Source organism: Tamandua tetradactyla, chromosome 11 (assembly GCF_023851605.1).
Source record: "Tamandua tetradactyla isolate mTamTet1 chromosome 11, mTamTet1.pri, whole genome shotgun sequence".
Lineage (NCBI taxonomy): Eukaryota > Metazoa > Chordata > Mammalia > Pilosa > Myrmecophagidae > Tamandua > Tamandua tetradactyla.
Window position 1 is genome coordinate 59156798 of NC_135337.1, and position 21999 is coordinate 59178796.

Here is a 21999-nt window from a genome sequence, read left to right on the forward strand (position 1 = left end):
TCTTGATAGTTTCAAATTTAGTTCTTGGGAAATATTTGAATAATCTTAGGAATTACAGCGACCTATGATTTAAATGACATTTTTTTAACATCAGCAAAAATTATGCTTTAAAAAAACATGTTGTGTTTAATAACTAGTTCATTCTACAACTATATAAAATAAAACAAAACATGAAGAGCAAGACATGAGAACCATTAATATTTACACAATTTTAATATGCTTTATCTTAATATTCAATAAGTTGTTATCATGAATTGATTATTTAAAAACACATTCTTATATTCATTTGCTGGATAATTCCTAATTTTCTGTTGTTTACTTTCCATTGGTTTCAATGTTCTAAATTTCCCCGCGTTTCATGGGATTGAAAAGTTCAGTTCTTCTATTTTGGTTTCAAAATTGAATTGAGTATGTTTGCTAGAAAAGAATACATTAATAGGTTTGTTCAAAATACTTCAACACCAAACTGCTTTGGGAAACCATCTGAGAGTATGTTTGAATAGAAAGAATTCTTTCAATTTAAAACAGATCACTTTGAGCATTCTAATGGTAACAAGAACTGACTGAGGAGTAAAAATATTAATTTAAAAAGTTCCACTATAAACTACTGTCAGTCACAACCTCGTTTTAAAATGAAGTCTCATAAAATTGAATTTGATTTTAAAATTTAAAGGGGCTAAAGGTCCTTTGTCCAATATGACTGGATGTAAACTATAATTTAGCAATTAATGATTGATATAACAACTTGATAATTAAAATCATTTAATAGTATAACTTAGAATAGGAATTAGTTTATGTTCAAAATAAGTTCTATAATTCAGAGGAAGACATGTTTCCAGTTTCACAACTGGGACCCGTTGATGTGCTTTTTCTCTCTGAACTTCTATATCGTGGGACGGGACTGAATGATTACAATTTTTATTATGCCTTTAAACATTGAAATCATGACATAATTTTTTGATAACTCTCTTCTTGATTCCCCAAGAATGGCAAAGATTTACAGGTTTATATAATTAATCTTAATAAAGAATATTTTGGTCATGCAATAGGAAACTTATTGCACAATACTTGTGGAGAGAATTTAATTTATAAAGCTTATTTTTTTCCTTCCCAAACATTATAAATGATGACAATCAAAATTCTCCTTCTATTCTATTTTGACAATCAAAATAAGGGACTAAAAAACTTTCCCTAGAACCTTCCAGGCCAGTATTTTGATGCCTGTGGGGAAAAAGGGAGACAAGAGATACCATGCCTCCCTGCTGGATGAGAGAGATGGTTTGTTCAGAGTAATTGTGCAACGGTGGTCACCAATTCAACTACGGAAAGTCCTGAGACCCTAGAATCACAATTTTGGTTATAGTTTGACCTATTATTCAATAACCTCCACATTTGCTAAACTGTAGAGAGAGGGGGAAGTAGCTAAGACATCTGCATCCTCTTTACTCTTGATTATAATTTCATATACTTAAACTTTAAATATGAATTGCTTTCCCTTTTTTACACAAGTTATAAAAATAAGAGGCCCTGTTTACACAGTTTGCATTTTTATGAAATTTGCAGTTTGAAAAAAAAGCTTTTTAAAAAGTGGTAATGCTTTTCTTCGAAGATGCTGTAACCTTAGAATGTTTTCTGAAATAGTTTCTGAATTTAAACCCACTAAACATTTTAAGATAGAATTTTTATTTAGCACTAGAGTAAGACATACTAAGGACTGAAGAAAAGTAAGTTTTTTTTTCTGTTCTGGTTCCACTTAATTTTCTTTGTATGTGGCACCCCCTTTATGACAGCTCTCAATATTATATTTAAATTTTATATATTGACAAAATGCAATCTATCTCTGTAAGCATTGTGCCATTCAATAATACTACTATTAAATTTACATACCACAATTTAAATTACATCCATTTCAGGAATGGTAAAATGCTAAAATTCAAGGGTCTAACTGTCTTACTGGAATGAGTACAATTTACAAATACAATAATTACATTTTAAAACCATTAACAATATTACACCTAGAAGTAAATACTGTAGGACTGGTCATCATGGTATTGTCTGAGGGAAATCATTGCTGAAAGTCATTGACATCTCCAGCAGATCTACCCCAAGTACAGATTTTGGTTTGTTTTCATCAAACCAAAATTAAAACCTGTTTCTCATGAAACAGTCCTCCGTTATATGACTCCTCCAATCCCTGCATGAGATTTTATTAGTTATCCGCCAAGTATTTTCCTGCAAAACAAAATGGCATATTAACAGGTTACCCCCTAGTTCAATAATTTGATTATTTTATGAGTAGCATTTCTATTTCTCCTGCCTGATCCCTAGGATCAAAATACCACCCACTTGAGGGATACAACACTAATATAAAATACATAAAGTTTATTAAGCCTTCCATTTTCCAAACCAGCTAGTAGACTTTTCACATTTTCATAGATGAACAATTTGCAGAGGTTTGGGTTTTGACCAGAAGAGTTGTGAGAATCTAACTTGTTACAGGAAGGGAGACCATATAATTTATTTTCCAATCTGGGTCATTTTTGAGGGTAAAAGGGGCATTATTAATAATTACATCAATACAAATGGTATAAGAACCAGAACTTATCCCAGCAAATCACCAACAAGTATAGTTACCTTAGTTCCAAGGAATCTGGGGGAGTTTGGGATGGTCCTTGCTTTATTTCCAGAAACAAATCACTATATGATGGGTCCTGAAAGACCCCAAACTTGGGGGTGCTGTGAAAACATACCTGACTGCCTAGAGCAGTGGTTCTCAGAGGGTGGTCCCTGGACCAGAAGCATCAGCATCACCTGGGAATTTGTTAGAAATTCTTTGGCCTCATCCTAGAGCTACTGAATCAGAAACCCCACAGGTCATGTCCAGCAATGTGGGTTTTAACAAGTCCTTCAGGTGACTCTGACACATTCTAAAAATTTTCAGAAACACTGCCCTAGGGGCTCAGATGAGTAAAAGTAGGTCAGGTGAGGATTTCTGTGAAAAGGAGGTACAAGCAGCCTAGCTCTAATGATTACTCGGCCTGTTTATTTGGCAGAGAAGCAAGAACATTTGTTGTGAGATCTTCTGATTTTTCACAAAATCTAGCTATTTTATTAAGTTGCCTAATTTAAAAATGTTGGTTTAAGTCATCTCTGCCCCCCAAGAAACCCTTTCGTTTTTGCCAAATAAAACTTGTGTCATGGCCACATACAGCTCATGGACTCAACAGTTTGGACACTTTCATATTGCTATTTAAATGAGAAATAGACCTTCTCAGATCTCAGCTAAAACTGAGAAGTCTCAAATCCATGACGTCCTGCTGGAGAACAAAGCATTTGCAGGTGGAGAGAAATTCAAAGGCAAACAGCATTTACTCCAGTCACCACAATAAACACATCTAGACAGTGGGAACTACTGGTCCGCCCTTCATAAGAAAGGGAGCCAGGAGAGGTGACCAGAGCCTGCCTGATTTCTCACTTCCAGCTCACTGTCCTGTTTCTACCTTCTTCAACAATTGGTTTGCTTTCTAACTGGGATAGGAAATGGGAAGGAGGAAGATGAGACAATCACAACCTTTTTCCTTCTTAAGGAAGCAAAGGTCAGGAAACATTATTTTCACAAATGAAACTCCTAGCCATCTGGCCCACTTACCTGCAGCAAACCTCTTCTTGATGAGTGAAAACCGGTACCCTGCTCCAACAAGTTCAATGTCACAGCCAGAGAGGGTGCTGCCTTCACTTGTGAACTGCACAACCAATGGCGAAGGCTTGCTGGGGCCTTCAGATAACTGGAATCTTGCCAGTAAAGAACCCACTCCTGGAAAAAAGAGTATTAATGCAAGGTAACAGTTAATACAGCATTCTGGAAAAAACTCTGGAGATTGTATTCAAAAGCTAACATACATGATCTGATCCACTAAGAAATAGTATATGCTTCAGCGACAAAAATAGGATGAATAAAATGTATCATTAAATAATATGAATAACTCTTTTTGCACACTGGTAAAACTATAATTCAGCAAAATGGTGCTTTAAAACTTGGGGGTATGCTACTTGGAAGATCACGTATTTTCCTACTAAAGATGAATATCAGGGGAAAGTGAACAAAATCTAATCTATCAATGAGTGTAGGGTCTGTTACAGCATAAGAAAATGCCTTATGAAAAAACTCTTCTCTGTCTACATGATGGTCTATTTGACATGGGGTCCTGATAGGAAAGGGGGAAAGTAAAGATGGTACTGTTTGGATTTGGAGGATTCATTGAAGAATTATTTGCTTTTATTGGTTGAAATAAAGAAATGCAAAAATTATATTCTATTTCTAGTGCTAAGTGTATTTTGGTTAATAGTTGGCTAATATCCAAAAGTTATTTCAGCTTAATTTATTAAATTAAAAAGGCTGTGATAACATCACCTCCATTTTCTGACTTCTGAGAGATATCAGGAATCTTCCACAATATTCTTTGTTGTTCAGCGTTCCTAAAAACAGAAGAGGTAAAAGGCTTTGGCATATATGCAAGGGTTTTTGTTTAATGGATGTCATATTTTTCTAGATACTGTTGATTTTTTTTAACTTTTTTTTGAATGAGCAGGCACTGGGAATCGAACCTGGGTCTCTGGAATGGCAGGCGAGAACTCTGCTGGCTGAGTCACCGTGGCCCACCCTAGATAATGTTGTTTTTAACCATGGATCTTTGAAATTTTAGCTACAATTTAAAATTCATATGTATATATATATGTGTGTATATATATATCTGCAAATGTATACATATGTATATGCTCTCCCTTCCCTTTCCTTATTGTAACTAGGGACAATACTGTCAGATAGGCATGCAGAGGACAAAGCAGAGTTTAAAAATTTTGGGGCACACCTACCGTAATAATAAATGGAAGTATGGGTTAATAAACTAATTCAAATAATTAAGTTGGAGCTGTCATAATGCTGACACTCATTTTTTAAAAAAGTTCTACTTTTGCTTTTGATAATCTTGAAAAGGCTGGAGTGTTCGCTCAAGGAAAACAACTTCATTTGAACAGATGATATTGGCACTAAGTATCTAGTATCTAGTGTGCCTTCTTAGAGTCCAGAGGCTAGAAAACTAAATACTACATTTCCCAGAATCCCTTATAGTTAAGGTCTTATATGCAAATTGGGTTTCACCAATTACATGGCACTGCTTGAGATCTGGAAGATGAATAAGAGGCAGAGGCCATTCTCCTGTTGTAGTCCTCAGCATCCTGAGATGCGGGCAGCTGCTGCAAAGTGCTCTGGTCCACTCTACAGTTTTGTAGGTATTAAGGAGCTGTTAAAAAGGTGCCAGCAGAAGCTTTCTGATCCTTGGATCACAGTGGGTTCTTGAACTCAGTGGTTCCACCATCAGCTTTCTAACTTTTCTCCTCAGTTCTAGCAGAAGCAGCAGCAAATCTGGTGGGCTAGTTCTTCACAGTTCGGGGAAACTCTTGACACTGCCATCATTTTGTAAGTGTCTATAGCTCTGTGTTAAACCATTTTCTGCTTAAAATAGCCATACTGTTTTCCATGTCCTACCCTGAACCCTGATGCACGGGCTGACATGCTCTCCTCCAGTAGGAAACGCAAATGCCGAGAAGGCTGCGATGCCTTGAGAAGGAGACTTTGGAGAAGACAAAGGGGCCTGGTGGCTTCTTACCAGACGGCTGGTGGGAGCACAGCCTGGAGCTTGGTGACGCCACCATCGATGGGGACCAGGAACTGCACGTTGTTGAGGGCCACCGCGCTGGTCATCGCATCCGTATTGTATTTGTAATCTACGCGCAGGTCAGTGCTCGCAGGCTCGCACCGCCAATTCACTGCCAGGTTCAGGGGCGTGGACTGAATGCCCTGGGCAGAAACCTTGCCAAACGACAGGACAGAGAAGGTTTAAGTTTCGACCATTAATCTAAAACCAGCCCAGAAGCTATAATTATCTCCTGTAGAAATGCTCTTAGATGACATCATTCCATAAAGTTGTTGTTGGTGCTTAAAAATAAGCTCACTGACAATCCCTGCATGGGCTACTGTGTGAGAGGGAGCTGGGTGCTTTAGTAAACTATTAACAGATTAAAAATCTAGAATCAGGGCAGGCCACAGTGGCTCAGCAGGCAGAGTGCTCTCCTGCCATGCCAGAGACCCGGGTTCGATTTCTGGTGCCTGCCTATGCTAACAAAAAAAAAATTTAGAATCAATGACCACAATTTCTAAAGCACTTTTGCGCCTGTAAAGCGCTTTACATCTCTTAGGGAAGTGGAAGGGCCCACTGGCTAGGGGTGAGGCCAAGGAGCTAAGCAGTTTGGGGTTTGGATTATGGTTCTGTCACAAGCTGAGTGATCTTGGGCAGGTTACTAAACTTCACTGAACTCAGTAATTTCCTCATCTGCCAAATATGAATAATAGCCATATTATTTACCCAGGGGATTGTCAGGAAGATTGAAGGAGATATTTTCTGTAAGCCACTCAGCACAGTGCCCAGCACCTAGTGAGGAAGTAATGGTTTAACAGGTGTTGCCCATTAATATTCTTATCATACTTCCTCTTCACAGCTAACCGGTAAATTAGACAAGGAAGGTTATCATTACCGCTTTGCGATTTGCCGATACAACGACCTGAATTCAGACCCTTTGCCTGGAAGTGCGACATTCTACTGTCTGTTGTCGAGTGCGACATTCTACTGTCTGTTGTCGAGTCTAGCTAAAATCAACTATAAGTTGGAGCAAGGAAAAGCCAGATTTGGAGATTCAAAAACTTAACACAGACGATAACATCAGATTGAATTCTGGGACTTGTAGTGAAAAGTTTACAATGTGGTGATTTCTGCATTGCTGAGCGTTACTGTGACCAGCTCTCTAGTGGCGCCTCCACGTACAAGCACGTGTACTGCAGAGACTGCATGGGCAGCGTTTATGACCTGGCATTTGTATTCATCAATATGAGTTTTGCTGATTTTGAAGCATACAAATAACTATCTATTGGACTAGAAATACCTCTGTGGACATTTCTATGGACATGATGGGGAAGGATCCCCAAGATGCGTTGAGTTCACAAGGCAGGCTTGCAAAAACAAGCCCAGAAATGACACGCTCTTTCAAGAAATGTCAGAAATGACTTTTGATGACACTGTTAGCTAGCTAACCATTGTTTTCAAACTTTTCAAAATAGTTTTCAAACTTTAAATATTTTTAGCAGCACAATCTTTTCTGCAAATTAATTTTTATTTAGAAATCTCTTATTATTATAGGTCAAGAGCAAAGTAGATTCCTTCCCCTTTTTTCTGTGCTCTGTCCTCAGCAGTTGTTCTCAGCTAGAAAGTATTTCCTTTATCCAGGGAGGTGCTATTTGGACATGTGAGGTTGTGTTTTTGAGTGTCTCCCCCCCCCCCCCCCCCCCCCCGGGGATGCTATTGGTAGCCGGAGACTAAACATGTTGCAGTTTGGAGAAATCCCATTGAGTTGCTAAGTTGTGCCCCCAACCCAACCCAATTTCCTGCATTGTTCAAAATCAATGACAACAACAAAAACACAACAACAAAAAAAACACAACGAAAGGGACTCCTCAAAGCACAGTTTGAAAATCACAGGTCTAGGGCTACTTACGGTTCAAAAAGCACTTTGAAATATGTTAGGCAATTACTCTCCTCACAACAAGCCATGAAATAAATGTCTAGGTAGGTATGATTATTATAATTATTTGCAGATGAGAAAACTGAGGTTCTGGGAAATTAAACAAGTGCCCAAGGTCACATGGCGAGTAGGAAGCAGGAACTAATTCCAGAATTCTGTCTCTTGCTTGCATCTTAATACTTTACACCAAGCTCATAGTGCAATAGATGAATTCTGCCTACCTTCTAGGACAACTTAACGATGAACATGGAGGCTTTAAAAACCCCAAACCCCATATATCAAACTTTTTTTTTAAAGCTTAAGTTCTAAATATTTTAAAATTTGAAGTGAACACAGAGCTGCAGTGTTTGGGGTCAGAATTTACGAAGGTAATGACTACAGTTTTATCTTCACTCTTCAGGGGATGAAACCACTCTCGTGCTCTGAAGTTCAACTCCTTATTCAGGGAGAAAGTATACTGGAGTTCCTCTGTTTTTCTCATTTCTTTCAGAAGCTTAAGGCAGTCACTGAACAGGTTTAAATGTTTTGAAAAAAATAAAGTTAAAGTGCATTATCTATTATATTTTACTCATACAAGTTATGAATTTCTACACCATATCATATATTTGTTAGTATTCTCTATAATGTTCGAAGCTTAGGTGATACCACTCTCACAGGGAAAACATGATATGCTTTTGGATTTTTAGAGAATGTATCATCATATAGATACTTCACTTTCAGTGGTTTCCTTACAGTGATGTAGATAAATGGTTTTTAACCCATAGGATGCATCAGAATCAGCTGTAGAGCTTAAACTATACAGATATTTGGTTCTCGTCCTAAACCAATTAACTCAGAATCTGGCACGTGAGACCTGGCAGCTATATATGTATTTTCAGCACCAGCTCAGAACCAGCATTTGTTTACCAATTCCCTGGCGATTGTAAAGTGCAATCAGTCTGAGATACACTAATTTCTATTAAAGTATGATGGTGTTGCTTCAAACATTCTTTTAACATTAAATTATTAAAGTATGATGGTGTTGTTTCAGACTTTCTTTTAACATTAAATTATTTCTATTACACTAGGAAAAAAATCAGATTTCTTGCACTTAATAATTAAGAAGTTTTAGTATGTAAAGTTCTTAAAGTTCAGTGATCTAGTTTATCAATACTCACATTCTAAATTGCTGTAATTCTTTACAACTTCCTTTTTGTGGCATGCTTCTCTATTTTTAAAGAAAACATTGTACTTGTAAGTTTAACTAATAAGGATATGCATAAATATTCCCATCATTAGTCCTCAAATAGTCTTTTACAACTGTTTATTTTCTTCTAAACTATAGATTTTAAATAATATTAAAAGAAATGTTAGTTTACTTTTATTTAATGTTAGGTGCTTTAGAATATAAATTTGTAATGTGAAACTGACCCCCTCACCACATGCATAGGCTTACCTGATATTTGAGCATGTCCACATTATAATATGTAGCCTGGGGTTTTTGTTCTGACACTTTCTTTAGGTGAGTCATCAAATTTGGCATGTTTACCCAGAATTCCTTGGCGTTGGCATCATTTTGGGCATTATCACTATTCAATTGGAAAGAACAAATGATCGAGTAGTATCTTATAACAAATATAAATTTTTTTTGTTTACAAGCAACTTAGTAGATTCTTAAATGATTTCTATATCCATCTTTGACAATTCTTAGCAATCATACTAACAATGGTACGATTTTAGTACAAATGCAGTTCTGGATGGTCGTATGTTAACAGATCAATACCCATAGGGAGGAGCCACTGTAACTGCTAAACATTTCCGTAAGCGTTCAGTGATATGAACCCAGAGTGATGATAGCTGGTTGCTTTACAGAGTGAATTATTTATCAACCCAAGCTTAACAGCTCTTTCTACTTCACCATAGTTTCCTCTTAATGCAATCAAGGAGCGGAGTATATTGATTATCTTTTCAATTGAGTTGACCACAAGGTGCTCAGAAGTTACTGAGTTAAACATTTTGGTCAAATATAAACACAATCTTTCTCACCAACTAAGGAGAAAAGGACGATACTAAAATCAGCATGTTATCTTTTCGGCATTCACAATATTTCATCCAAGAGCAACTAAATTAAATTTAAAAAATCACTTCACTTAGAAAATAAGCCTGGAGTTGAAACGATAGTCATCGTGGTAGTGTCGTTGAGAAGTAGAACGTGGTCTCGATGAGCTAAGGAATTTTATTACCCTATGAGGGTCTTCATAGCTTTGCTAGAGGCCTGTCCACAGACCATTCACTCAGTCTGACTTGTAATTGCTTGTCCTTCATGACAGAAAGAATCAGGCAAGAATGTGTAAAGCATCTGCTTATTTCCCATGTTGTAAGGAAACTGAGGTCCCAAATGCTTAGTAAACTGACACACCATGCAGTTACTGATGTTTCACTTTCAGAATATCCTATTTCATACAATAGTAGCTATAATTTCTTGAGCACCTATTATGCGCTGGGTACTCTACTAGGTATATTATCAACCAATTCCTTAAAATTTACCCTGCAAAGGAAAGATTATTATCCGTGTTTTAAAAGATGAGCAAAATCATCATAGAAGAGAAGAGAGAAGGGTGACAAGGTAGAAGGCAGGTTGAAAATAAATTATTATGACTCAACCTCCAGAAGCCAAATGAATCAAGAAAGCTGAGTCAAAAAATATCAAGGCTTGAAAACTGCTCTGGTCTGTTGGGAGAGAGTGACTTTGGGAGAAGGCCAAGTCTTAGAGTGACCCACTTGGTTCTGCCGTGCCCTGGTGCGAGGTTGCTGAAGACAGAGCAAAGCTCTATGACACTGGGCAAGGAGGAAGGGGATGGGAGAGACTCCTGGTTGCTGAGACCTTGCCCTTGAGTCCATCTGAGCTAAGGATGCTGATAAGGGCTGGCCAGACCTTATATATTTATTTATTTTTAAATTGAGAATCCAAGTTACCTCAAGCTTCCACAGCTGTGGTGACACAAGGAGACAGGAGATTACCAGTAAGAGGATAAGCAAAATTAAGTAATTTGCTTAAGGTCATATAGTTAATAAGTAGCAGAGCCAGGATTCCAGCCCATGAGTTTTTTTTTTCTTTTATCTGTCACAGCACATACATATATACATTATGTATAATATATTTAAAACCCTTTTTATGGAAATTTTTAAACACATTAAAGAGAAGAATATAGAACCCTGAGCTGTCCTGTACCTAATAATGTTCAACAATTATCAACCTTCTGCCATTCTTGTTTCATCAATCCACAAGCATTTCTTTTTTTAACTTTTTAAGTTGTATAGTATAACATATATACAAAGCAAAGAAATAAAAAAGCAATAGTTTTCAAAGCACTCTTCAACAAGTAGTTACAGAACAGATCCCAGAGTGTGTCATGAGCTACCATCCCATCCTCTCAGATATTTCCTTCTAGCTGCTCCAGAACATAGGAGGCTAGAGGGCTTAAATACTTTTTTATCATCACAATCGATTTTTTTCTTTCCTTTTTATGAAAAATAGCATACGTACAAAAAAGCACAGCACCACAATTAGTTGTAGAACATATTTCAGAGTTTGACATGGCCAGCCTATGAGTTTTACATTCCCACTGTACCAAAATACAGATACTGAATTAATATCCAGCAATAGATCAACAATTTATACTGAGTAGATCTGAATTATGGGGAAAACCTCAGTTATATTATTTTTAAAAGAAATACATCAGCTAAATTTAATGACATTCAGGTAAGGATGTGAGTGACTATAATGGCCCTCAAATTCCAAAGACCAAAAACCTTTAATTATTTCTATACAATCATATGGTTTGACTAAATTCTTGAAAATATTACTAACAAATATTACTCAAGTGTTTATGAGATGCCAGACATGGTGGAACGCACTGAGGATATGAGGGCGAACTTACAGATGGGCTCCATTTCCTCAAGGATCTTACAGTTCAGTGGGGAAGACGGATGAATAAAGAAACCCAAAGACATATATATATATGTATATATATTTATGTATATTATATAATTATTAATCGCAGTAAGTGCTACAAAGGAAGAGAATAGGGTTCCTTGAGAGGGAATAAGGAAGAGACTTAATTGCCTTTGGGAGTGGTGGTAGAGTGGATGTCAGGCCACTGAAACTCAGATCTGAGGGATGAGCAGGAGTCAGGCTGAAAAAGGGCAGGAAGATTATTCTTTAAGTAGAAGGAACAAGCACAAAAAAATCATGATATGGGAAATAACTGAGCCTCTTCCTAAGACTGGCAGATCTGGTGGGAGCTGAAGGGATTTAGGGCAGAATGGTGAGAGATGAGGTCAAAGAGGCAGGCAAGTGTAGACAACTCAGAGCCTCAGATGCAATGCTACCGAGCTGAACCCCAGCACAGGTGCCATGTGAAGCCACTGGAGGGCTATGTGTGAGGATGAGCTGAGCTCTTACCTCATAAGGGATAGTTCTGGCTGTTGTGTGAAAAATACACTTGAGTGTGGCAAGACTGAATGCAGGGAGGTAAGATGAGAAGCAGTTGCAGTGGTCTAAGGGGGTGACAGTGGTCTCTCAGACAAGCGAAGTTGCATGAAAGGAGAAAAGTGGCCATTTTAGAGATACATTTTTAGATGTAATATCAGCACTTGATGATGGAGAGGAAAATGTCAAGAATGACATTGATTTGATACAATTATTTTTAATGGCACATACATGTGTATGTTTGTGTGAATGCGCTCTTGCATACGTATGATAAAGACCTGCTATACAAGTTTAAGTACTTAGAAAATGTGAAAAAGTATCATATATTTATATAAACAAATTTACTTAAGCTCTTTTGCTATCATACCTGTAAAGTTCCATCAAAACAAATACATTACAATGGAACTATGCTTAGGTTTCCAAAAAAGCTTTTCAAGTGAATATGAAGACTACCTCATAATTCAAATACATTTGATTTTAAAAAGATGCTAATACAACAAGAGTTTTATTCTCTTTATTAGGCTCATTTCCCAGCATCCTTATCCACTGTCTACTGATAATAAGTAAAACAATGAATAAATTGTCTTTAACGCAGATTTTATTCCTCTAAATGCCTCCTTACCCACTTGAGATAGGTAGCCTTTAAAACATGTATAAGCAGCTCCACATGCGCTCACAAAAACTCTGAGACCAGGTTAAAGTTCTGTTTGCATTAGCAAGCGTATTTGAGCAGTGATAATTTTCTCTAGAATACTATCGTACTGCCACGCCTTATTCCTCATCTAGGCACAAAGTGCTAAGCCACGAACATCTCTAAAAGTTGGTGCAAACTCATATTTACCAGCAGAGGAGCTGAGGATTTGGCAGGACGTGTTCTAACCTGCTGTAATTCATCACCCGGAAAGTCAGAGCAGCTGGGGACGGGTTGTTGGCAAAGTGTCTGGTGATGCCGGCGGGAAAGGACAGCACCATTTCTCCGGTGATTTTGACGATACACCTGGCATCAAAGCACATGAGAGGAAAGACAGCGGAACCCAGGTCAATAAGCTGTGCAGTTGTGAAGAAGAGAGGATTTCTGTAACAATATTAAACAGCTGAGGAGATGACAGGTAGGTGCCCATCATTCCATCACTGCTAACTTATCTGAGAAAACAGTGGTTTGCTTCAATACTTTACCAAGAAAAGTGGCTTTATTGTATTGAGCGCAGCTGGAATTGTAAGAAGAAAAGTGCAGCTTTTTGCTAAAGCCTATATATTCACCTGCTGACTAGAATGCTCTCCCTGGTGGTTCTCTCTCACTTTGATTTCTGAATTTTTGGCAGCATATTTGAGCACATTAAACTGCACAGAGGTATCACATTATTCACAAGAATTTACTTGAGTTCTCATGCACTAGAGGCATGTTCTCCTATGCACTTGTAAGGGAAAGTTCTTGTGCCCTAACCACTTCTCCTTCCATTAACTTGCCTATTTGGTTAAAATGGTCAAGTCAGTCATCTAAGCTAGCACTCGGGATGATAGTTCGGAAACATTTTTTTTTAAATAACTTTATTGAGGTATAATTGATATACAACAAACTGCACTTATAGTGTAAAGTTCCAGAAGTTTGAATCTATTATGCACCTGTGAAAACATCACACAAACAAGGAATGAACATACAGCTCAGCCCTCAAGGTTTCCTTTTTTATAATACCTCCCTCTCATCTTCCCTTTCCTTCCACTCCTCAACCCCAGGCAATTGCTAGTATTATTTTTGTCACCATACATTAGTTTACATTTCCTAGAATTTTACATACACAGAATCATAGTGTAGGTTTATTTTGGGGGTAGGGGGATTTCTTGCATCTTTCACTCAGTGTTAATTATTTTGAGATTCTTCCATGTCATTGTATGTCAATAGTTCATTCATTTTTACGACTGAGTTGCTTTTCATTGTATAGATATACCACAATATATATATTTTATATATATACAAATTATATATACTGAGTCGTGTTCCATTGTATAGCTATACCACTACATATATATATATTATATATATATATATAAATTGTACATAAGTTTGCTTGTCCATGCACCTGCTGGAAAACATTTGAGTTGTTTACAGTTTTTAATTATAATAAACAAAGCTGGGATGGAAATCTGTATACAAGTCTTTGTAGGGACATATGATTTCATTTCTCTTGGGTAAGTGCTTAGGAGTGCGATCACTGGATCACCCTGTAAGTGAAATTTTAACTTTTTAAGAAACCACCAACTGTTTTCCAAAGTGGAAAACAGAGCTGTGCCGGAGTGTCAGCTCTTCCACTTCCTCACCAACACGAGGATGGTCAGTTTTTTTATTTTTAGCCATCCTACTAGGTGTGTAGTGGTGTCTTGTTTTAATTTGCATTTACATAGTGGCTCACGATGCTTACATGTTTTCATGTGTGTATTTGCCATCAGTTATCACCGTTGTTGAAGTGTAAGCTCAAATCCTTTGCCAAGTTTTAAAATTGGCTTTTATTTTTTGGTTCTCTTATTACTGAATTTTGAGAGTTCTTCATACATTCTGGACACAAATCATTTATAAGGTGTATGCTTTGCAAACATTTTTTTTCTCCCACTATATATGGGAGAAAAAAAACACTATAAGGCTTGTTTTTTTTCTTAAATGTATCTTTTGATGAGCAGAAGTTTTTAGTTTTGGTGAAGCCCAGTTTTGTGAGTCATATCTAATTATTTTTTGGTGTCCTATCTAAGAAATCTTCATCAAATCCAAGGCCACAGACTGTTTCACCCATATTTTCTTCTAGAATTTTTTACTTTTTAGATTTTACATTAGGTTTATCATCCATTTTAGTTAATTTTTGTGTAAGGTGTGAGGCAGGTCCAGATTCTTTTTTGCAATTGTTCTAGCATCATTTATTGAAAAGTCTCTTCTTTCTCACTGAATTAACTCAGTAATTTTGTTGAAAATTGTTCATTTATGTATAGGTCTATTTCTGGATTCTATATTATGTTCCACTGATATAGTTCAGTGGAACTTTATCACTTTGCGCCACTTCCATGCTGTCTTGATTACTGAAGCTTTACATTAGTGCCAAAATCAGATAGTGTCAGTTCCCCAACTTCATTCTTTTAAAAGTTGTTTTGGCTACTTCATATCTATTCCATTTCCATATAAATTTCAGGATTAGGTGCCAGTTTCTACATGAAAGCCTTCTGAGATTTTGACTGGTGTGATAGTTAGATTCAGGTATCAACTTGGCCAGGTGAAGGCACCTAGTTCTGTTGCTGTGGACATGAGCCAATGGTACATGAACCTCATCTGTTACTGATTACATCTGCAGTTGGCTAGGAGGCGTGCCTGCTGCAATGAATGATGTTTGACTTAATTGGCTGGTGCTTAAATGAGAGAGCACAATGTGGCACAGCCCAAGCAGCTCAGCATGCCTCATCTCAGCACCGCAGCTCAGCCCAGGCTTTTGGAGATGCAGAAAGAAATCACCCCGGGGAAAGATGTTGGAACTCAGAGGCCTGGAGAGAAGGCCAGCAGAGACCATCCTCTGCCTTCCCACATAAGAAAGAACTTCAGTAGAAAGTTAGCTGCCTTTCCTCTGAAGAACTAACAAAATAAATACCCTTTTATTAAAAGCCAATCCGTCTCTGTTGTGTTGCATTCCAGCAGCTAGCAAACTAGAACAACTGGGGTTCCACTGGATACATAGATTAATTTGCAAAAACTGACAGCTGAATTTTCCACCAATGAATACAGTGTATCTCTCCATTTATTTTGGTCATCTGTAATTTTTCTCAGCAATGTTTTGTAGTTTTCAGTGTTGTGGCCTTTCACATTTTTCATCACATTTATCCCTAATTATTTCACATTTTTTGCGGCTATTATGCATAGTTATGTTTTTAAACTTATACTCCCAATTGTTGCTATTTTATAGGAATATTAATTTTTTTGGATATTGATCTTGTATACCACAACTTTGCTAACTTATCAGTCATAATAGTTTAAAAAAAATTTTTAAATTTAGATTCCACCAGATTTTCTTCTTAGACAATCATATCATCTCAGAATAAAGACAGTTTTATTTCATTTCCAATCTGGGTATCTTTAAGTTTTTTGCTTGCCTTATTTACATGCAATGGTTAGAATTTCCTGCACAGTGTTGACTAAAAATGACAAAAATGGAATCCTTGTCTTGTTACTAATCTTAGGGGTAAATAATTCAGTCACCAACTGAACAGTTGGTCCATTTTGATGACTATTCCATGCGTAATTGAAAGGAATGTGAATATTGCCATTGTTGAGTGAATTTCTCTATAAATACGAATTACATCAAGTTGGTTGATAGTAGTTTTTAGTCTTCTGTATAATTACAGATTTTATATCTGTTGTTCTATCAATTATTCAGAAAGAGGTATTGAAATTTTGAACTCTATGGATTTGTCTCTTTCAGCAGTTCTATTCCTTTTTACTATATGGATTTTAAAGCAAAACTTTCTAATTAGGTTCATAAACATTGAGGATTGTTATGTCCTCTTGATGAATTCCTGCTTTATCATTATTAAATGACCTCTTTTTCAATCTTGCTAATATGCTTTGTTCTGAAATTTAGTTTTCTGATATTAATATTGCCACTATACCTTCTTTTGACTACTATTAGCAAGGTACATATTTTCATTCATTTACTTTTCACCTGTTTAGTGGTTCCTTATATTTGAAGTGCATTTTTTTGTAGGCAGCGTATTCTTGGCCCTTGCTTTATTATTCAATCTGACAACTTCTGCCTTGTAATTGTTGATAGGGGTATTTTTAAATCTATCATCTTGCTATTTGTTTTCTCTTGGTCCCATCTATTCTTTGTTCTTCTTCTTCATCTTTTGCTGCCTTCTTTTGAATTAATTGGATGTTTTTATGATTCCATTTTCTCCTGTGCTAGTCATCAATTTGTCTCAGTTCCCAAGTCACCCTCTACTGCCTGCTCTGACAAAAATTAATAATGGGCCCTTTATATATTTTTCATTTGTTAACAGGCACAATGTTAAAAGCTGTCAACAGAGCTTGCTGGAGAGCCATAGAGTGCTTGCCAGGAAAGCTTCTGCAGTGCCGGAGGCCTCTTCAGTGTCTAGCTCTTGCAGTGCATGCGACATACTCTGTACCTGGCTGTTGCAGCACATGTGGCTTTGCCTAGTAGCACAGGCAACTTCCTAGCATGTGGGTCCTGCAGTGCATTTAGCTTCCCCAGCTTCTACCGTGCATGGTAGCCAGCAGCTCCCCACCACTAAGCTCTCCCTGGGAAGCCCCTCAGCCAATTTTTCAGTGGAGATACTTCCCCATGGATCCCAACCAGGAGGGGAGGGGAGGGGTTCTTTCTTGGGTGCTCTACTCAGCCCTACGTAGAAGCCACTCCTTATGTCTCCGATTCATATATTCTTTAGATTTCTTTTAGATCTTCTTACTCCAATCCCCTGCTACAGTTAATAGTTTTTATATGAAACTTTCCCTATTTGAATTGTTGTGGGGTTTCTCCATCCTGATGAGAATATGACTGATACATCTCCTTTGCTGGCTTATTAGCTATAACTCTTAGCTTTGTTATTTTAGTGGTTGCTTTAGGGTTTATGGTATACATCTTTGACTTATCAACAGTCTATCTTGAATACATAGGATATTACTTCACATATATTATAAGAACCTTACAATAATGTTTCTTCTATTTCTTCCCCAACCTTTGTTCTCTTATTGTCATACATTTAACTTTGGCACATTATAAAGCCTCCTATTATCACTTATTATTACTTTTGTTTAGAGTCATTTACCGATAAATGCACAACCATGTAGTGATATTGTGAGCCACTGACGGTCTACCACGTATGGACACTATGTGTGTGAAGATTTTTCAAAAAATATTTTTAAAAAAGAGTCATTTACCTTTTAAAGAGATTTAAATAATAAGAAAAATGTATCTCTTCATGCAGTTATAATTTGCAGTGCTTGTCATTCCTTTGAGTAGATCCTCATTCTCATGGGCTCTGACTTTCCTTCTGCTTGAAGGAATTCCTTTACCTCTCTTTTTCACAGTGGCAGTCTGCTGGTGATGGTTTTGCGTTCTTTCAGCTTTTGTATGTCTGAAAATATCTTTGTTTCATCTTCTCTGAAAGATATTTCCTCTGGGCACAGAATTCTAACTGACAAATTTTTCCTTTCAATACTTTAAAGATGTTGCTCCACTCTCTTCTCACGTGCAGTGTTTCCAAGAAGAAATCTGCTGTCATTCTTCTCTTTTTCTTCTGTATGTAACATATCATTTTTCCTCTGGCTGCTCTTTATCAGTGTTTTTGAGCAACTTGATGGTGTGCTTTGATGTAATTTTCTTCATATTTCATGTTTGGGATCCTCTGAGCTCCTTGGACAAACAGGTTTATTGTTTATATCAAATTTAGAAACAAATTTTGACTGAGTTCTTCAAATGTTTTTCTGTTCCCCTCTGTGCTTCATCTTGGGGACTCTAATGACACATATACTATACTATTTGAAGTTGTCCCACAGCCCACGGATGTTCATGTTTTTTAATATTTTCTTTTTCACTCTTTGCTTCATTTTGGATTGTTTTTATTTCTGTGTTTTCAAGTTTATTAATTAATCTTTCCTTCTGCAATGTCAATCTGCTATTGTCCCCATCTGCTGTATTTTCATCTTATACATTGCCATTTTCACCTCTAGAAACTTGATATAGGTCTTTTTAAATATCTTCCATGTTTCTACTTAATATTTTGAAAGGATAGAATGCAGTTATAAGAATTGCTTTAATATCTTTGCTAATTATAACATCTGTGTCAGTTCTGGGTAGATTTTGATGGATTATTTATCTTCATTATGGGTCATAGTTTTCTATTTCTTTCAGTATGCCTTGTAATCTTTGAGTGCATGCCAGGCATTGTGAATTTTACCTTTTTTGGGTGCTGGCTATTTTTGTAGTTCTATAAATATTCTTGAGCTTTGTTCTGGTACATAGTTAAGTTACTTGGGAACAGTTTGATCTTTTTGGGTCTTGCTTTTAAGATTTGTTAGGCAGGGTGAACACAGAACTTAGCCTAGGGAGAATTATTCTCCACTACTGAAGCAAGTACCTTCTATGTACCCCACCCACTGGCCCTGACTCCTGTGGCTTTCCAGGATGTCTGGCGGGAACAGGCATGATTTCTGGACCTGCCACCTCTAATCCTTTCATGTTCTTTCTCAGCCTTGAGTATTTTTTTTCATTCACCTGTACTCATCAGTATTCTGCCGAATACTTCAGGGGACTCTCTACAGATGTTCAGTTTTCTTTCTGTGTAGTTCTCTAGTACTCTTTTCTGAGAATTCTAACTGCCCAGACTCTCAGTTCTGTTTCCTCATTTCCCAGAGGCTACTGGGCTCTGCCTGGGTTACACCCTTCCCATGCTGTGCCTGGAAACTCTCTCAAGGATGTAAGTTGGGGCAATCTTATGGCACACCTCTTTTATTTCCCAGCTCTCAGGGATCACTGTCCTTCTCCTGATGTCCAGTGTCTTGCACATTATTGTTTCATAGATTTTGTCCATCTCTATATTGTTTCAGGTGGCAGGGTACATCTGTCCCTGTTACTTCATCTTGGCCCAAAGCAAACATCTCAAAAGGACTGTTCTTTGGAAAAAAGTAAATATTTAAATTGAGTGATGTGTATGACTTCCCCATTATCTGGATAACTGACCTTTGTGCCAGTTCTACAGTTCTAAGTTCAGGAGTGTACTTTCTAGGGAAAATGAGGTTAACAAATGAAAACTATACTCACATATGGGTCTTGGGGACTCTATTTTGCTCCCATAGTCACCTTGTACAACATGTAACTCTGAGAATGAGTCACACACGACTCAGGTGAGGTGGCCTCTAGTAGGCAATCAAAATTGCATATGTGAAGAATTATTATAACATTATAAGTCTAAGCTGTGTTTGGGGTACACATGGGGGCAAGTGGGCTTCCTGACATTATCATGTGATCCTCCCTCACTCAAATGTTATCATCTATAACTTTACACCGCTTTGGATAAGAACTTTTGGATTTTGGAGATTTGCCTCTCCATCTCTTTTGTATAATATTACTGATCTCTCAGTTTATATGCTAACTCTGCTGTCTTCCTTTGCCACCTTTTAGATCAGTATGCCGTCCTCCTTGATTTACCCAACTTGTGCTGAGCCTGGACTTCTCCTCAAACTAAGTCTACTTTTGACATATGTCAATATCCAATATGTGGACAGGCAGGCTATTATTTGGAAACTGTGGGAGGAAGCAATAACTAGCCAGAGGGCTTATTAAATTACCTTTCAGCACCTCCCTTCACTCAGTGCACTGTTAGCAGTGGTGGCACAAATGCTCTTAAGTGGTAAGGAATCTGCTCAGTTTCCTTTCCGGTTGCTCAAAATAAGCTAAGTGGTGCTTTGGTGGGGGATAAAATTTCTATCGTGAAAGCATGTCAGTGAGGGGAGGAGGTGGCATTTATTAAGTCAACAAACATTTATTGCCTCTTAACTATGTAAGGTTTTCTTTTTTTTTGAATGGGGGGGCTATGTAAAAATAAGCTGACTTCAAAGAGCTCACAGTTTCAGCTGGAAGGTGGGAGAAAGGTAGATGTCAATACAAGAAGCACCAAGCATCCTCAAATGTATTACATTTCAGTACTTTACAATTCGGTACTCAATTGTGAGAACCAGACTTTTGCTGATTTATTAATCCAGCCAGTGTCTAAATTGATATGACAATTTTCCATATAAAAATGAATATTTTCCGACTACACTCACAAAAGGAAAATCTTTGTTCAACCTTAATGACTGCTCCACCCAGCATGCAATGCAGCTACATTTCATAAGAATTTGAACTACGTAAATTTGAAATAGTGTGATAATATGGTAATAAACTCTTACTTTACAAATAAAATTTGAAATCATTTGAATCTCCACAAATGAGAAAAATTGCAGTCAGCTGGCCAAGTGACTTACAAACTGGGTTCTTCCTGTGCTGAGCGGGGCACCACCTTAGCTGGCCATTTGAATGTCTGTGTCGTTAGGAATGTAGCACTCACATGAACTGGGACTTCTCTTTACTGTCTTGACAGCCAGCCCCAAGGCCTTCTTTTCAGGCCTGCCTCTATGTGCATGTAGTGTCCTTTATTGTAATCCCCTCTCACTGGCTTATCTGCTAGGCAAAATCCTCTCAACAGTTGAAGTCTCAGTTAAAAGGAAGCCATTCTTATGGCTTTCTTAATATCCTCTCTGCCCAGCTTTCCTTAGTTTTTCATTTCTCTACGTTCCCAGAGAAACATGTATAGGTCTGTTTTGGAAAATTGTTTTGTGGTTTCTTGCACAAATAATATGTACTATTTTGAGGGCAAGAATTATGTCTTAGGTTCTGCTTCTAGCGAGGCAACGGTGTATGAAACAGAACCTAATACAGATCAGAACTCAGTAAAATGTCTTAAAAATAAATTCACAACTTAACAGTTATATGTCAGAAACCTATGCAGTGTGCCAGGCACTGCCCTTGGCATGCCATGGGAAGTGAGAAAGAGGACAAACATGGTCCTTACTTAAACTTCCAGCTTAAGTAGGGGGCAGACACAGGCACTGAATAAATAGTTAAAAGTATGATGATAAGGGAAGGGAAAAAATATAGCTGTTAAACCTAAGTTTTTCTCAGGGATTAAAGAACCAATTCCTCACCCTTATTCTTGGCACCCGGATTGTTAGAACAGCAGTTCAACAGCTTGTAACAGAATTTGTGTTTCCTCAGCTAGACATACTAGAAGGGGCTTAGACATCAGAATATCTGTTCTAACTATTCTGAACATTCAGGGAAAGAGTATGACTATAGCTGCATAGATTATTT

The 21999-nt window shown here is 37.3% G+C and overlaps 1 protein-coding gene across 8 annotated transcripts in view; it reads right to left on the reverse strand.

The window, feature by feature from the left end:
- Positions 1-1976: 1976 nt before the first annotated feature.
- The window catches only part of SGIP1 (SH3GL interacting endocytic adaptor 1), a 245007-nt gene continuing 224984 nt past the window's right edge, over positions 1977-21999 (reverse strand). For 7 of the 8 annotated variants that reach the window (XM_077120689.1, XM_077120683.1, XM_077120682.1 and 4 more), the window contains 6 exons: positions 12945-13100; positions 9068-9200; positions 5667-5869; positions 4412-4476; positions 3650-3814; positions 1977-2232 (listed from right to left, as the gene is read on the reverse strand). In XM_077120689.1, the coding sequence (XP_076976804.1) occupies positions 2210-2232; positions 3650-3814; positions 4412-4476; positions 5667-5869; positions 9068-9200; positions 12945-13100 (745 nt within the window). In that variant the 3' untranslated portion in view covers positions 1977-2209. Of the gene's footprint in view, positions 2233-3649; positions 3815-4411; positions 4477-5666; positions 5870-8789; positions 8840-9067; positions 9201-12944; positions 13101-21999 lie in introns of those variants that run through there. The other variant, XM_077120686.1, reaches the window with a different exon arrangement.